Below are 17,574 nucleotides of genomic sequence, written 5' to 3'. Positions count from 1 at the left end.
CTGCTCCCTGTTATGCTCTAGTTCAACCACAGGCTGCTGAGTTTGACGCAGGGATCTCTGCTCTGTGCTACACAGAAGGTCAGATTCAATGGACATAATGCTTCCTCCTGGCCTTAAAAATCTATCAACTACTTACCCCCTCTCACCCCGGAGGAAGTGGAAATGGACCTGATTATTGACTTGTAAATGGCGCTGTTCTGCAGCTGTGGGGATAAGCCTCCATAAGGCATTTTAGTGTCCAAGCCCATGGGTTTGATGTACACTGCGTTTGACATAGGCCAGCTCCCACGGGCAACACCCAAAGAACTCTCACAACCCATTGTGCGTAGCCTGTGGGCGCCCCAGAGCACAGGCCTAGTTTTAAATCGAAAGCACGCTGCTTTCAGCTCCGCTCTCAAGAGCAAAAATGCGCCTGGCCTGGCGTTCCTGGTCATCAGCAGCCTTCCAATAACAAGGGTGCGGTCCTGTCTTCCACAGGCCCCTCCGCGCTGACACGGATTTGAATGGCACTTTGGGGCCCAATCCTGCATTCCCTGCGTACTCCAAACCTGTGTGTGCAGCTAGGCCTCCGAAACAACCCTCCAATAACCAAACGTGGGCACATGAAACTAGGGGGCGGGGGGAATCCAGCGTCACGCTCTTGCTAAGCATCGGTGACTCAAGCAGGGTCTAAGCTTGTGAAAAGGGTTGTATTTCACCCTCAGGGTAGATAGGGAAGCGGCGGAAGGGGAGAGCTAGTCTCCAGCGTCAGAGATTCCTGGATCAGAATAGCGTGTGGTGTCTGTGCTGCGTGGAAGCAGAGAGGTAACTTCCTTCTTCTCCAAATCCCATAAGGAATCTCATGTCTGTGTTTACTGTGGGGCCGTGCAGGCTTTGAGTGGAAGCCAGTGAGCTAACGGAACATCTGCAGGGCCAAAAAACCCTGCGGCAGCGAGTCTCCGAGTGACTTGGGCTCGCGCCACTGGGCTAAAAATAGCCATGCCGACGTTCAGGATGGGGCTGGAGCCTGGGCTCTGAGACCCAGTGAGGCGGACGGCGACATGGCTCTTTCTAGCCCTGTAGCGGGAGCCTGAGCCAGTTGACCTGGGCTCTGAGAGTTGCTGTCATGGGGTTTTCTTTGCTGTGTTGTTGTCCCCCATAAGACTTCTCACCTGAGCAAGGGAGGCAGGACACTCGGGGTTAACACCCCAGTTTGACCGTCCTCCCTGGTTCAGCACAGCACTTAAGCTTGGGCCTGACTTTAAGCACACACCTCAGTCCCCTTAAAGTCTATCAATGGGACTTAAGCATGTGCCTAAGTGCTGTGCTGGTTGGGGATGGGGCCTAAAAGCACACGTAGCTGAATCGGGACCCAAGCATGCCCAGGAAACCCCATCACTGTAGGGTCTAATCCTTCAGTCCTTCCCCAGGTCAGACTCCCCTGGGCTTCCCCAGACGTTTTGCCTGGGTGAGTGTGGCAGGAAGGGGCAGGTTGCACATATTCTGTGGAGAAGTGGCCCTCAGGTCCCTCATGCACAAGGAGGCGAAATCAGGGCAGCCCTCACCCTGGCTCCCATGGGTTTCTCCCCACCCCCGGCATGGCTTGAAGGAGCTGGGTGTGAGGCATCCTTTCTCTGGTAGGGATGCAGGATCTCCAGAGAGATGGACAAAGGCACCCAGGCAACTCTTTCCTTCCAAGGAGCATCTTTCTCTGTAATGTTCCCCATTCCCCATGTGCACTGTTGGGGGGGGGGGGGGCCTGGCTAGCTCCCACAAAGGGCAGAAGCCCTTGGGTTGGCAGCCCACTAAATAAGCAAATACATAACAGGTAAAATGCCCAGGCAAACTGCTTGATCATCTCAAACTAGGTGCGGGGCCTGATCCATCTCTTACTGACGGTGATGTAAATCAGGAATAACTGCATGGGAACCAATGAGGTTACGTAGGGTCAAGCTGGTGTCATGAGAGAGGGATACGGCCTCTAATTACACAATATTCTGGGGGTTGTGTGGTGACTGCACAGGGCCCTGATTCAAGGGGAAAGGCCAGTTGCCTGGGGGAAGGGCCATGTAGGACTGCATCCCCATGCTGCCGGGTCGAGGCGGCGGAGTGGGCGCCAGGAGCCGTCTGATCGTGGTGTTTCTCAGTGCTTGTCGTTAGCAGAGGCTTTGTGGAGAGTCCCAGCAGCCTTTGCAGACGGCCGCCCGGCCCTTCGGGTCACACACTGCCGGCGCTCTGTGGTCCCAGCGCAGTCGTTATTACAGAGGTGTTTTTCCTCATTAAAATGTGCCCGGCTTTTTGATCTCGCTTCTCTTGGCTTTGCTGAAAGAAGGTTATTTATCCCCCTGCACAAGTCGGAGGGGCCAGTGATTTGGTTTTGTCCATGTTTCGTTTGAAATCCGCAAAAAGGTTTCCTTTGACTTGCCACATTAACACTAATGGAGTTTCCACCCCTATAAAACACAGGGGATTAACCCTTCAGACTCTGAAAAGTCCCTTGTTCCCCGCCAGTAATGATCTGTGTGTGCAGATGACTATACATACACCGAGAGATGCTACACATCCCCACGCATCTGTACGCTGCACAATGTGTGTGCTGGCTATATGAGTGTATGTGTATATTCAAATCAATATAATATGTGACCATACAATAAATATTACTTCTAGATATAGATCTAGATAGATTGGTAATAGAATGTCTGTATTTTGTATGAATATTTAGATGCCTATATAATAAAAATACACACATAAATTTAATAAAAATACACATATATCTTTGGGTGCAATGCTTAGGCCTCTGTTATGCAGGAGGCCGGACTAGATGCCCATAACGGACACTTCTGGCCTTAAATCTATTAATCTGCTGTCCATATATATAGTAACTATAGATTTCTAAAGGAATATATACTGTAGGTGAGTGGGAGGGACATCCACTATCTAATACACTGTATCTCACTTGATACAGCTCTCCTCTCTGTTGATATCTATTTGGATACAGGAAAGATATCAGTACAGGGCTTAGTACACCAAAGCCACAAACTAAGTGATGCTTCCAGGTACCCCTGCAATATAAAGAGAATAGTAGGCAAAGATGCTGGAAGCAGGGGTGCTGGGGGTGTAGCAGCACCCTTTAGCTTGAAGTGGTTTCCATCAGATCCAGGGTTTAGAGTTTGGTTCAGTGGCTCTCAGTACCTCCACTCTATAAATTGTTCGAGCCCCCTGCTAGTAACATCCTTGTATAGGTTTTATACTATATATGCACACAATAATCTAGATATGTAGATTTAATTATATCTAGAGCCCACAGTATTCTACATAGCTCTAATATTATCGGATGTAGCTTTCTCTACATCTCTACCGAACCCAGATCTGCTCTGTTATATACACACACCCCGTGCACTATCAAATCTATAGTACAATCCGAAAGGGGTCAATTGATCAATGCTAATTTTAGTATTTGATATAAATCCGTTTTTAAAAGACACACCCTGGTTTAGCCGTTCAGAGAACGCCTCTGTCCTTGTCCATTTCAAAGCATCTGACTGTGGGCTGATGGGCCAGCCCTGGAGGCACGGCGCTCTGGCCGAAAAGGGGAAAGTCCGTTTTAATAAAACTTTTATTTATTTTTTTTTTAATCCACATAAATAGTTGGCTTGGCGAACCTGTTTTCTCGGCAAGTGGTCATACAAATTTGAGGTAGAAAACCCGGCACAGGAAACTTCCCAAATGCGTTAGGTAGTTTAAATACATCAACACATTTCCACAACGTGGGGGTTGTATTTACAAAAAGAAGAACAAGGTGTTTCCCTCAGACTGTTGGGCGGAAGGGCAGGAGCCAACCAAACACTGGTTACAAAATAAATGAACTGAAAGGTTACAAAAAAAAAATTAGTTGAGGGCTCATTCGATCCAAGCAGCTCTCCCTGCATTAGGTCCCGATCCTGCATTCACTCACCTCACGGGGCTACCACCCGATATTACAGCCTCTGCATGTCCACCATGATCAGAATCCGCCCCATACTGCCCAGGCAGGAAAGGGTCCTGCCTACCGCTCTTATTTGTGTTTCTGCTGAGAATCCATATTGCATCCGTTTCATTTTTATGGAGAAAGGAGACCGAGACCCGGGGATGCCTTCAGCAAGGAGAAAATTAAGGCCACTGGAAAAATAAGGTAGGGAAGCGATTCCAATTCCGGAGCATTTAGAACAAGCAGAGCGTGTTTCGTTTACACTAGAGTCACCCTGTTTCTCACGAGTTCTTTTCCTCCTGCCCAGTTCTTCGTATTCCCCCCCTCCTGGATTTCTCCCCATCTCCAACCCTTTTTCCTTCTTAAACATTGCACATGATAAGAGCGATTGGTTACACTCCCAGCCTGACGAGCGCTCAGGGGGGAAAAAAATCTTCTGAATCGGTTTTAAAAATGAGTTCAGTCTTTGATTTGTGTCTCTCTCCTCACTGATTTAACTCCAGAGCCCAGACCTGCTGAGGCCAACCAGTCCTTCCTTTGAGCTTTTTCTCTCCATGGCCTAGGGAATGCGAGTAGACTTCAGGCTGCTGCAGAAAAACACAAAGCCAAAGGGGGGAAAAAACACAAAAGGAAACACGGGTAAGTGCTTAACAAAAATAAATATAAATTTAAAAGATGAAGGGGGCGGGGGGAGAGACCAAATATTTACGAGCAAGGATTTTAATAAGAAAAACAAATCAAGCCGGCTGCGTTCTACTGAATACCACTGTTTGTATATTTCGGGCGAGTGCTGTAAATACAAGCGGATATTGTGTTACTGTTTATAAATGTTAGAGATCGGGGCAGAGCCATAAATTTGCCTTTATTCGCCGTGCTTTTCTAAATAGAGAACGCGGCGTTCTTGTAAATCCACGCTCCTGTTGGTAAATACAACGGGGCTCTAGTAAATTACACACTATTCGCTTTAAGCGCCAAGGCGGTTCTGTTCCTTTCAATGAGAGGAAAACAAGGAGTTGGGCTTGAAAAATATCAAGCTCCCGCAAACGGGAGGGTGCTCCGGGTTTTGTTGGGTGAGGAAACGATTTCCTCGGCCACGGTAAAAGACAAGCTCCTTTTTAAAAGCGAGGCTATTTTGGGTCTTTTCCTCCAAAATGCGGCCCTTTCCCACCAGCGAGGCACGTTGGGGATAATCATGCCAACGAGGCGGGGAATCAAGGTGTATTTGTGTGTTAATCGATCCGCGAATTGTCTTTGGATTCGATTATTGACACACCCCGAGCCCGGAGACGTTCTCGGGGTTTGAGTCAGCGGCGGGTCAGCACCAGGGTCGCCTGGGCTGCCGCTTTCGTTTCAAAATCAGGACTAGAGCGCAGCGCGCCTGTTGAGAAATGTAAGCAAACAAGCCCTTGATTTGGGGGTTAAAGAAAAGGTGGCAGGAGGTGGCGGCGGTTCCCCCAAATCGGGTTTGTAACGGGAGTACCAGCGCCAAGGCTGGGATTCGCTGTGTGGACGCGTTTATCGGCCTGTGTTTAGAACATGACCGGGGTTACAGTGTCACGGCCCCGCTCAGTGTGGCTGTAACGGGGGCAGACTGTGTCCCGCGCTCCCTCTCCCTCGCTAGGTAGAAAATGGTCTGGGGAGAAGCTCGGGTGTCCCAGTGGGGTTCGGATTCCCACCACCGGCGAAGTTTTTGTTTGCAGCGTCCAGAAAAGGAAAAAAAAGACTCGTAAAAGCATTGCCACGAAGGAAGGGCCCGAGTCTGACTGTTCCTGGAAGGCCGGCAGGGAAGTTGGGGCCGCCCATCGCATCCAGGCGCTCCCCCACTTTTCCAACTAGCCCGAACTGGTGCAAGGCCTGGCGGCTGGGGAGGGAGGGGAGGTGGGGATTTCCCATTTGCAATGTTTAAAAGTTTCCCGCCTCCCCCTTAAGAAAGGTGTGAACTGTTGAAGCAGTCCCACTCGATGGGGGATTAAACAGGGACCGTTTAGACCGCAGGGGGAAATCGCAATACGGAGCCCCCTGCCCTGAGCTCTGGCGAAGATAAACCCGGGCTCCAGTCCGCAGAATAAAACCCCAGCGCAGCGTGTCGGTCGCGCCTAGCCGCATCCGCGCTGCAATCTAATATCCCGTGCAACAGAGCAATATTCTCGCAACCTGCGCGGCCGCGTTGCGCGCATCACCAGCGGTAAGGCTGCGGGAGCATTTATCTGCTGCCCTCGGTGTGGCCGGGCGTAGAGCCGCGGGAAATCCCGCTACGTACGCTCGCAAAGCGCGGGGCTCGCCCGGCCAGCAGAAAGCTCGCTGCCCTCTAACCAACGGGACGGGCACAGGGGTGGAACCAGCCCCCCGTGCAGGGTAGCTGAGGTCCCATGCGGGAGAGCGGCCGAGGCGGTACACGCCTCCCATGCACCGGGGCGTCCCACTGACCTGGGCACCTTTCTGGGCACGGCCCTAGGGAGCCCAGAGCAACGGCTTCTCCTCTGCCCCCCTTAGCCCGCGCTGCCCCTCGTCCACCGGCTCCCACCTCGGCCTTACCGGCTCCCTTTTCCGCTTGCTCTCCCGGCTGTCCGTTTTCTTGAGCTCGGCCTTGAAGCCCTCGGTCTCCCCGGCCTGGCTGTCCTTGGCCAGCACCTCCATCAGGTAGGCGATGTAGCTGGTGGCCAGGCGCAAGGTCTTGATCTTGGAGAGCTTGGTGTCGGCCGGCACGTTGGGGATGCACTCCCGCAGCTCGGCGAAGGCGCTGTTGATGCTCTCGGTCCTCCGGCGCTCCTTCTTGGGGCCCACGCCTTTCCGCCGGCCCAGCCGGCTGCTCAGAGCCTCCAGCCGGCTGGGCCCGTGGCCGGGCCCCGGCGCCCCGAACTCGGCGCTGGGGTAGGGGGAGGGCTGCCCGGAGAGGTCGGGGGACACCTCGGCCGGGTTGAGCACCCAGCTCTGGAAGTAGGAGCGCTCCGGGTGGCACCTGGAGGCCGGGCTGAAGAGGAAGGGCTCGTGGAGCAGATGGTGCTGGTAACTCCCCACCAGGTTCATGGTCTGCCCGAGGCGCGGAGCGGTCCCGGAGAAAGAGCCCGGCTGGAGAGATCTACCCTGTCCTGGGCTCGCCTAGGCAGCCTGGGCCATCGCTTGCTCCAACACCCCCTGGGCCGGACGGGGCAGTTTCCCGCCTGCTCTCCCTCGATCCTGGGCGACTCTCCGCAGCTCAGATGCGCCTCCAGGCCGGGAAAGCCAGGCCCTGGGACGGCTTCTTAGCAAATTCTCTGCTGGGACGTTTGTCCTCGGCACCCAGCTCCGCTGGCGGGGAAAAGGGGTGTGTGTGTGGGAGGGGGGTGGTTTTTTAACCCTTCTGCAGCCTCCCAGCTCTGCCTTTATATAGGGAAGGGGGCTTTGATGTCAAACTTTCCCCAGAGCCAATGGAAAGGGGAGGGCCCGTTGCAGAAGGGGGGAGGAGGGAGAAGTGCCCCAGAGCTGTTTGCTTTGCCAGGCTGAGTTTATTTGCGCAGTACTTTTATCACACCTTTCTGTTTGCTCCCGCCAGTAAACCGGGGTCTGTGTCAAACACTGACTCGGAGCAATAAAAGGCCCTCCTGGAAATCAGACAGAGCGACTGCGCTCCCCCGGCAGCCCCGCCGAGAAACCCGCTTCCCGGGGGTTGTTTTCTGGCGAGGAAAGAATTGCTGAACTAGAGGAGAAAAGGCAACCCGGGAGCGATGTCTCTGAAAGGTTTCATAATTCTAGTCACAATGGGCCGGGTGGTAAGAAAGTCGTAGCGACGCCGCCCGGGATGAGCGCACACTTGTATCCAGCCCTGGCACAAACGGGGCTGGGGACACGCAGATCTGCCCCTGGAGTTTTTATTTTAAGGACACACATTGTCCAGGGTTTGCGTTGCTTAAGAAAAGCGAGGGGACTGGCTTAGAACGCCCCGCGATCCCCAGGGTAAAGCGGCGTCGAACTCGTGTGTGTAGGTTCAAGTGTAAACGCAAAAGCTCTGAATGACCAGAGAAATGCAGCCCGCGGGGAAAGCCAGGCGTTTCCTCCTTGGAGCTTCTGATGCGTTGAACCATCAGACTTATCGAGCTGGCAGTCAGATCTCCTGCTTGTCAAATAGTTCCCCCTGTCTGAGCAGGTCACCGAATGGCTTGGATTTGTAATTAGGAGCGCGGCGAAGTGGAGTCTGAGCCGCCTTGGCCTTTGCTAGGTCCCCGTTTGATTCTTTTCCTTTTGTTCCCTCTCTTCAGCCTGGCCCCACATGGGCCCGGGGATCAATTGTGCCAGTCTCGGTTGGGCGAGTGACCGCAGCTTCTCCCCCACCAGGTCAGACAAATCCCGTCCCCCGGTACCCCAGCTTTGCAGCTGATCCTGCGCCCCTGGAAATTGCCGAATATGCAAAAAAAATACACAAAGGTGCGGGGCAAGTGGCCTTGAATCGAGGCTCGGAACGGGGAGGGGGCGCTAAATGGGCTTAAAAGGTGTGTGTGGTTCTAACCCCCGTCCCCACAGGAGGGTCCGCGTTCCCACGCCCGGTTGTGCTTCCCGTAGGGGGCTCAGTCCGAAGGAAATCTACCCCCGCGCGTACACACGGGTCATGCAGCCCGGATCTCCCGCAGCGGGTCGGGGAGGGCTGGGAACGGACTGAATCGGGCTGCAGAGCTCGGCAGGGAAACGTTTGAAACCCAGTCGCTGAAAGCACCAAGGGGCAAGGGCGGGTTTCCTCCCCCCGTCTCTGGCCCAGCCTGGGGGGACCCCGCGGGTCGGAGACGGTGGAACGATGTGGGGTGAATCCAGGCGGCGGGGCCCGGCAGGTTGGCGTGACCGTGTTTCCCGGCAGCAGAGCTGGGCAAGGGAGAGGTCCCCCCGAGATGTGTGTCCGGGTCCCGCTCCTGGAGGAGCGCTTCGCCGCTGGCAGTAATGGGACGTGCTGGACTCGGTAGGTTCCCTAAAGCCCAGGCCCCTGAACGCGCAGGGTGGGACAGTGGGCATCGAACCGGGCCCCACACAGCCCCTCTCTTAGGGCAGGGCACAACTGCTGGGCTCTCTTAGGCTCGGTCCGCCCCTGGTTTGGGGGCCGAGCCTTGGTAGGATGGTAGAGAGGCTGAAATCAGGGAGGCCAGGAACCGCCGTGTGCGCTGGGCAGCGAGAGCCGGCCTAGGGGTGGGAGCCTCCCGAGACCCAGCTCCCTGTGGGCCCAGGCCTGGGGGGCTTAGTCCGCCTGGGCTCTCACCGAGTGGGTGCGATTAGTGGGAACGCTGCCCGAGCAAGGACTTACATGGATCTAGCACCTGGCCCTAAAGCCGGGCATTTCCAAACGAGCCCCCCCCCCCCCACACACACACACTTCCTGCCCCTGGGGGCTCGCTTTGGGCAGGCGAACCCCTTGCTCCGAATGGCCCCAAGGCCCTGCCCGCAGATCCCCGGGGCGCAGCCAGCACCCTGCGCTGGGTTAAGGGGTTGAGCAGGGCCCCTCCTGCGGGGCAGCGCGCGGGGTAATGGTGTGATGATGCCGAACATCTGGGCACTGTTACCGTCACGGCTTAAGAATGTGTGACTCACGGGCGGGACTGTGCGCACGGGTGTGAATGCACGAGGGGGGATGTCCCCAGATCCCTCGCGGGACGGGGACACGCGTGAATGACGGGGGTCAATGAACTAGAGTCCACAAGCAGTTAGAGTGGGCAGATCCTGCCCTGTAATTACCCTCGGGGGTAGATCTGCCCTCACACCCCGTGTGTGTGTGCGCGCCCGAGCGCGCATTATGCAACGTCGCCGATGATATGGTGACCATAAATCGGATTGCATTTTGTATTACTGCTCGTCGGATTGGGTGCATTTCTGTCCGCTTGGATTCTCCTGGCCAGCAGCTCTAAATCCGGATTGTGGGCGGCTAATGGCCTCGTTCGGTGGCTGCTGGCCTGCTGGCCAGTGTTTTGGAGACTCTCAGCTAGAGGCGAGCTGCCGCAGCCCGAGGATCGCTGGTGCAGGGCTCCGCAGAGGCTGGGAAAAGCCCGGCCGCCTGTTTGAAATGGGGTGAGGGCCCAAATCCTGCAGCTCGATGGGATTGGGGTTCTTGGGTCAGAGCACAGAATCGGGCCCTGAAATATTCCCCCTCAAGCCCCACAATCCCCCTTGCGCTGCACTTTTCCGAGATGGGCTGGGAAAGCCAAGGCCCTGCCCAGGTCTCACATCCTCAGGTGCGGGCTATCCCTGTGCCCCAGCCTAGCACACCCGGGTCCCTGGGCGCGGTGGATCCGCCCTGCCCTGGGACTAGTCAGCCCTAAACATGCCGGGGCTCTGTGGAGCTCCTTGGACCAAGGCACGATTGGCATCAATTGGCAACCCCGTGAAACTTTGCCTGGGTTGGAACTGGGCGGTCGGGTGCGGTGGGTAAGGAGTTGCCCCCATGGGCACCCTGGGTTCATGGTCTGAAAATATTGTTGTAAGGGGACGGCCCTGGGTACTGTCCCGCGGTAGCCAGGGACCTGGGGATCCACAGAGAGCAAAGGGAATGGACAGCAAGACATGCCTATTCCGAGATCCCGATTGCATCTACACCCCCGTGTAAATCCGGAGTAACCCAACTGGAGGCAAGGGGCTTGCTCCGGATTTACACCGTTCTAAATGAGACCAAAACAACGAAATCCTTTGCGGCTTCCAGAAACGGCTGTGAAATCAAAGGGCAAAATAAAACCGTAATTAGTAATTAATTGGCTTCTGTTGTATATTGCTTCTTCCAAACCTCGTAGAAAGTTTAACGAACGAATACGCTGCAAAGAGATGTGCTATTCCATCTAATATCGGTCTCCTAACCATAGCCGTGTTCTTCCATTCTCTGGCAACCTCCACAGTGTATAGTTCTGGGAGTGCGCACATCAATGTACTGTGTCTAGCTGTGTGTCGACGTGTATCTAAACACACACATCTGGGCGCTGCATTTGTGTGTGTGTATGTGTTTGCAATCAGACCTATGCGAGAGGAAAAACCGTTCGTTTGCCAAGCCAGCCAAGCCCGCTGCTTTTGTTACAGCGTTTGGGCAGAGAGGTATGTTAACGATTAAATACCTTTTCCAATGATTAATCTTCTCGCTGAGGGTGGAAATGTTTTAGGGTTGTTTTCAGGCGCTTATATTAATCATCCGACCTAACAGACCATTAATGTCTTTTTACATTTTAAAGATGACAAATTTTATTTGACTTATTTCAATCGCAGCTCCCGGGTCGTCTCCAGCGAATTCGGGAGCCATTTAAACGCCTGCTATTTTCTAGAGCGATTTGTTACAATCCGAGTTTAAAAGCCAGTAAGTCTCGGGGCTAAATCTTCCTCTACATCGGATCTGGGCCACTCTGATTTTCCATATCGCAAATGCCATTAGGGGGGGTTAAAAAAACAGCTCCTGGCGATTGCTTGCCAGCCCTGAATCCTTGCCTTTGATATCTGGGGCATAAGAAACAGGTTAGCCTTATACTTCTGGATCCCCTCCTCCTCTCTTTTTGTGTGTGGCTTTGTTCTTATATGGTGCAAACTTTCCCCCTTTTACAACCCCCTTCAATGAGTGCGCTGGAAACATTTGTTATTGATTATTTGGCCATCTAAATTAGGCGGCATTAGACCCCTGCGTTCAGTGGAAAATGCGGAGTATCCTAGTTCCTCCCTCCCCGTTTCAAAGCGGGCTCCCACTAGAAGGGGAAATCTTTCTCATGAGAAGACTTTTCCTAAAAAATACTTGTCAGTCTCCCCTCCCCCCAGGTGAAGCCGGTGGTTTCAATCCAACGATTTTCTAATCGGAGCTATGGCTTCAGGTCCAAGGCCATTTCTGGGCTGATGGTCCAAGGGTCCCGTCTCCGGTCTGCCTCTCAAAGCTGGTAGGCACAACCGCCCCTTCCCCGCAGCCTGGCTTCGCTCCTGGACTCTCCCCCAACGCGCCTCGCCAAAAGCCAGCCTGCCAAGCAGCGCGCCTGGGCTACGAATATTTGATACACACGCCCAAGGTAACCAGGGCCTGGCTTTGCCTTTGACACCCGCGGGCTGGTCTGTCGCCCTCACCCCTTTGCAAAGCTTTGTCAACTCAGCTGGGCTCGCTCCGGACCTCGCTCCGTACAGTAGCAAAGGCTTTAATGCCCCGCGTTGTATCTGGCCACGGAGGGGAGAGGTCCCAGAAGCGCTTTTCTTTGCTCGCTACCCCCGTTGTGTATATACCAGGGTCACACACAGGGCGGGTGTGCGGCTGTTTCTCTGTACCTGCGGCGGCTGCCGTGTGACAGAGGGATTTAATCGCGAGTGGGATTTAATCAGATCCTCTGAATAACGATCTGCGCCCTATATCAATTCCCAGCCACCCATGGGACCCCTCTCTGCTTTTTTTGGGGAGGGTGGCGAGTCAGTCTCCTTGCACTTCCGAAGACGCGCTCTTTATCCTGAGTCTGGTCATATTTTTCCTTGCCCAAAGTATGGAGAGTGAAACCTCCTGTTTTGGGCATCATTTAGCTCCCATCCGCGCTGCCCTTCCCCTGAATCAGAAGAGAAATATCAGGTTCATTTATCTAATCAGAGGTTGGACCCACCCAGACCTAACAGCGAGGCTGTGCCGAAGGAATCTCATTGATAAGGGAGTAGGCGAGTTGGGCGAAAGGGTTTATGAAACCTGGGGGTTGAAGGGAAGCGTGTACAGGGGCATTTCATTAACCCCTGCCGTGCCACAGGCCCTGGCTCGATTCGGAGCAGTCCCCATTGGTCTCAGCTCGGATGCTTGAGACATTCCACCTCGACTGTCAGTTGGTTGCCAGGCATCCGTGGTAGTTTGAAGAGCTCTGGAATGCCCCGAACTTCACAGCTGGTGTGGGGGGGAGACGGGGAGCGACATTTCATCCTGGCCTTTTCCTGCATCAGATAAAAATATACGATTGTAGCCTCCGCATTTGATTCTATTATCCCTTTAATAGGCTGGACTGGGCTGGCTGCTAAACCTTTTCCTTACCCTGGAAAGCTCTGATTTATACGAGCCACGGTGCCAGGACTTGGGCCGTCCAAAAGGCATTAAAAAATCCCCAACCCTAGAAAATATTCCATAAAAAAAAACCCACGTTCATCTTTTTAGCCTTCGGCTGCACCCCGGATTGGTCGCCACTTCCCGGCTCTGGGCTGCTGCGGGGAGCCGAGGGCGGTGGGTGTGCTTTGGAGGCGAGACTGTATCTTCATAGAAAATACAGCTAAACCAGTCAGCCCCAGAGCGGAGTAATTTTCCACCAAAGATCACGCGTTAGCCCAGAGTTTTCTGGCTTTATTTTTAACCAACGATTTAAAAAAAAAGAAGGAAGGAAGGAAAAGAAAAGAAAGAAAGAAACTTATTGTAACTTGTGAATTTGGAGGCGATCAGCTGAATAAATATCGAGACCCGCGGGTTGATTTTCCTTTGGAAAATCATTCTAACCCTCCTTGTTCTAATCAAGTGAAAAGGGGGGTCTTGCCACTCCAACACCGTTTACATTCAACCAGATTGCGTTTGTGGCCAGTCTAAATTTAGCACTTTTCAAACTTTCCCCGAGTTTCTTTAATGTCACTTCTACCCACAGGGTTGTGAAAACACCCCAGGTTTCGGACTAGGGGGATTATGGGTCCGATCTCCGGGAGGAACCACGCGTCTACACCTGCTTTCTGCAAACCCAGTCCGCTTAGCGCCCGCTCCTCACCTGTGAGCAGGTCAGTGTGGTGTGTCTGTGTAAACCTAAGGGGCGAGGGCTGCGCGCGAGTCCCCTGCGCCCCTCGCGTGCCAGCTCGCCGCGTGGGTAGCCCGAACGCCACTGCCGCGGAGTGGGCTTGTTGTTGCCTTGTGGTGGTTGCCACAATTGCGAGAGGGAGTCTCCACTCCCAGGTTTATTTATCCGGAAAGAACTTGGCTCATCGGATCAAAGCCAGCCTGCCACGGTGCCCGCTTTATGGCACGGGTGTGTTTGTGGATCTATAGGGACACACACAACAGCGAAAACAAATACACGCACACAACAAGCGCACGCAAACAGCTAACCACACACATACACACACACACCGAGAGTAAACCTAGGCACACAGGCAACATACACAGGGCCACAGGCAACACACATGCACCAACCCATCTCCCTGCTGCCTTCACTGGTGTTGGGGGGTACGGATCCGAGCCCATTGTTCTGGGGGGGGTCTGGGTAGGCTCACGCTCCCCCCAGCTTGCCAGCTGCCTGGGTGGGCATTTTCTGAGGGAGATGGAGACCCCTTCCCATCCCCCCCAGAAGGAGTGTCTCGCCAGCAGCCCCCAAGGCTGGGCTCCCATCACCTGTGCAGCCCCCGGCTCCCGGGCCCTGCCCACCCCAGTGCACCCGGGCTGCTGCCCGAGGGGCTGGGCTCGCTGGGGCTCGCTGGGAGCCGAGGCGGCTGGTGCTTCCCCCGGGCCGAGGCTGCATTCTTGGGCGGTGTAGACAAGATCGCCTTATCTGCGGCCCAGCGAAACATTATCCTGGTGCGTCCTGTGACCTTGACGCCATTCGCTAGCCCGGCCCCGGGCTCCCTTATCTAAATAGGGCGGTAAATCAGGCCCTTGTCAGATTCCATGTCAGTACAGGGACTCCATAAAAAGGGGCTCTGCTCCAGCGCTGTTTACATTGGAGCCCCGTAAAATATTCCCCCTGTCTTGTGTATGACTGTCTCCCTGTAACATCCCATAAATCAGGCCCCTCCAGCATGAGGAATGGGCGAAGCCCTTGAATATTTTCCTAGGTATAAATAATGTCTATCCGAAGCAGGGGGAGGGCAAAAGGGGGGTATACGCAAGATCAGGCCGGGACACTGAGCTCTGTCCGGGCACAGATGCTGCTCCCACCCGTTCCTTACTGGCTCCGCAGACCTTTCATGCTGCCAGCCCCTGCCCCCAGCCCCTTGGCACGGCTTGTCCCCGGGGGCTGCTGGTCTGCTGGCTTTCCACTCTAGGAATCCTGCATCCCCGCTCTGTACAATTGTCTCCCGTACAGCTGTGCTGTGCTAAGGGGGTCCCTAGGTATTTATAGCCCACAGAGCAAATAAGGGAACAATACTAATAATCACCGAGGCCCTCCCAAACACTATGCCCCCGGGAAGGTTGGTTTATTGCCCTAGTTTACTGGTGGGGAAACTGAGGCACTGAGGGAGTCAATGTCAAAGGCAGGAGAAGAAGGGAAGCGGTTTGGACTCTGACCTCCCTCACCCTCCCATTGGTGGATATCAGGTGTGGCTGGAGCTGGGTGAAACATTTCAACTGAACCTTGTTTTTCAGCCAAAAAAACCGCAGCTGTGGTGACTGGGAATCTTTTCTCTTATTGGTACAGATTTGGCCGAATTGTTGATGGGGAGGAGGGTGAGGGGGGGAGAAGGATTTAAAACATCTGAAAAAAAGTGAAATCTATTCTGATTCGTTTGGTCCAAAATGACTTTTCATTTTGAAATTGCCTTTGATTTTATTTTGTTTTACTGGCAAACATTTTGAAATGCTCAAAATCCAAATGAAATATTTTGGTGAACCTGAAATATTTTTTTGAATTTTTCAAAATGGCCAGTGAAGTGAGGAACCATCACCCACCCACCTCTAGGAGGGGCTCGATCAAAGAAATGGGATCAACCCTCCCCACCATTACATGCCTAACCCGATGTAAATCAGGAGTGACTCCACTGAAGTCAAGGGAAAGACACCAACCTACAAAGGGTGTAAATCAATGCTGACTCAAGCTCCCTACCCCACCTGTAGTCCTTTGTTCAGGCCTGTAGTCTCTGCCTCCCATTAGCTTGCAAGGATATAACAGATACACTAGAGTATAATTGCTATTTGGATTGTCAGCTCTTTGTGGCCAGGAAGAAACCATCCCTCTGTTTGGTAAAGGACTGTGGCATTATATAAGAGAGAGAGTGTGTATACACACACGGTGGCCATGGAAAACTGGCATAGGCCTTTGCCAGTCTATCCACAAAACCTGATCGCTCACTGTCAGCCTGATAAAAAAAAGTACTTTATTTATAATTAGCAAAATAAATGACAATTGCCAAAATACACTTTCCCTGGGGAGAAGAATTTTCCACAGCTGCCTTGTAAGAGCATAATTGTGTTACTCTTCGCACTTTTAACATCATGTAGCTGCGCTTCACCCTCTGGATATGCAGTCCTTCAGCACCGGCTTCCTCCCCCTCCCTTCCCAGATAAAAATAAAAACAAACAAAAAACTAGCCCAAAGCTAGAGAGTCCCACAACCACAGACACCGAAGAACCTCATTCTGCTGCTCTAATGCTGACTGGCGTCTTCCTCATCAAGTTAGCCCCACTGAAATCAAGATGAGTCGGCTTATCTGATGTATGTGCCCAAGAGTGAAACCAGTGAGACTCCCTGTGGAGTGAGGTACTACCTGAATGCAAGTGCTGGTGGGAGAAAGAGGCTCTGATTCAAAGCCCGTTGATGTGAATGGGAGTTTTCCCATTGGTGTCATGAGCTTTGGGTCAGATCTTGAGTGATCAGAGCTGCACCAAAGGACAGGAGAGAAATTCTGGAGTAAATTCCAGTGCAGGTGAGAAGGGTCCTTTGAAAGCAGGTGGCAGATGATTTGGCCAGCTCTGATTTGTTGGGCAATTCTCTTGGTGGTAGGAGGATGCTAAGCCCTGACCCTTTGCTGTTTTGTCAGACAGCTATCTACGGCGTCTCCTCTGTATACACTTCTCAAAAAGCTGCATAAACGCTGAGGGCACCATTGGTCTGTAAAGAACTACAATCTATTTATGGGAAACCAACCACTGCCCTCTCTGAACGGCCTGGATAAATCAAAACGCAAACAAAGCTTTATGGAAAAAGAATATTAAATTTTCCATGGGCTCCAGGAGGGACAGGCCTGGCGGCTCACGGTTATTTCCCTCCCCCTTTTACTAATACTGTAAATGACAATGTGTTTACAGAAGTTTTTATGTCATCAGAGCAATGTCACAGCTCCGCTTCCTCTGGTGTGTATTTTATGTAGATGGATGTGGCTGCGGGGAACATTCAAACTAAACAGAGTGCTGGTTTATAGGAAAATGTATTTATTTGAAAAATCATAACTCACGATTTTGGTGAAACCAGTCTCCACAGTTATTGCCGCTAATGCGGCCTGGCTTCTGTAAATTAACTCAGAAAATTGCTGCAGCCACGTCAACGGTGGGTCGTTGGGCTGATGGAGCAGAGCAGGTGTTCCCCAAAGAGGCTTAAGGTTGATTTCAAATTACATTGGACGGGCAAACAGTAGGGAAAGGGAATTTGACAGCACTCTCACTGCCCTGTATAAGAAACAATCCCAAGCCCATTTTTCTAAACTGGCTTGGGTGCTCTACATCTTATTTCAAACAGCATCGCTCATGTGGGGCTTGGTCTGATGCCCATTGAAGCCAATGGAAGGACTCACTTGCTGGTACAGAGGGAATTTGTTTTGTTTTGTTTCTATGCAAGTACCTTACCGGTCCTGGGCACGCTCTTGATGCTGACGACAAAACTCTCCTTGGCTTCAGTGAGAAATGAATAGCATCCTAGGTAATCTCAGCCTTCAAGCCACTGGGCAACATTTGGATTCTGATTACACAAGGGGTTGACTTTGTTCCCAATGTACGCAGGTGTAACGGAGACCAG

The 17,574-nt window shown here is 53.0% G+C and overlaps 1 protein-coding gene and 1 long non-coding RNA gene across 7 annotated transcripts in view; one reads left to right on the top strand and one right to left on the bottom strand.

Annotated features, from left to right (window-relative positions):
- Window positions 1–3,577: 3,577 nt before the first annotated feature.
- Window positions 3,578–7,651, bottom strand: HAND1 (heart and neural crest derivatives expressed 1). Of its 2 annotated transcripts, none has more exons than XM_034779370.1 (2): window positions 6,482–7,651; window positions 3,578–4,530 (listed from the first exon to the last, which is right to left on the bottom strand). In XM_034779370.1, the coding sequence occupies exons 1-2, from the start codon at window positions 6,971–6,973 to the stop codon at window positions 4,432–4,434; spliced, it is 591 nt and encodes a 196-aa protein (XP_034635261.1). In that variant the 5' UTR covers window positions 6,974–7,651; the 3' UTR covers window positions 3,578–4,431. The 2 variants fall into 2 exon arrangements, with proteins under 2 accessions (XP_034635261.1, XP_034635260.1); XM_034779369.1 differs by having other exon boundaries at window positions 3,578–4,533; window positions 6,482–7,629.
- LOC117881738 overlaps window positions 7,355–17,574 on the top strand; it is a 27,132-nt gene continuing 16,912 nt past the window's right edge. For 3 of the 5 annotated variants that reach the window (XR_004646854.1, XR_004646851.1, XR_004646850.1), the window contains exons 1-4: window positions 7,355–7,663; window positions 8,182–8,347; window positions 11,147–11,234; window positions 13,507–13,633. This is a non-coding gene — a long non-coding RNA (uncharacterized LOC117881738). The remainder of the gene's footprint in view (window positions 7,664–8,181; window positions 8,348–11,146; window positions 11,235–13,506; window positions 13,634–17,574) is intronic. The other 2 variants (XR_004646853.1, XR_004646852.1) reach the window with 2 other exon arrangements.

Source organism: Trachemys scripta, chromosome 8 (assembly GCF_013100865.1).
Source record: "Trachemys scripta elegans isolate TJP31775 chromosome 8, CAS_Tse_1.0, whole genome shotgun sequence".
Taxonomy (NCBI): domain Eukaryota; kingdom Metazoa; phylum Chordata; order Testudines; family Emydidae; genus Trachemys; species Trachemys scripta.
This window is presented reverse-complemented; position numbering and strand designations above follow the sequence as displayed.

Bases quoted from the DNA above. Each gene is read 5' to 3' on its own strand.
- HAND1 (XM_034779369.1), bottom strand. From the start codon at position 6,973: ATGAACCTGGTGGGGAGTTACCAGCACCATCTGCTCCACGAGCCCTTC. The intron at 4,534-6,481 runs GTAAGGCCGAGG...GTTTTTCTGCAG, and splicing joins GCAAGCGGAAAAGGGAGCCG to CAGCCTGAAGTCTACTCGCA.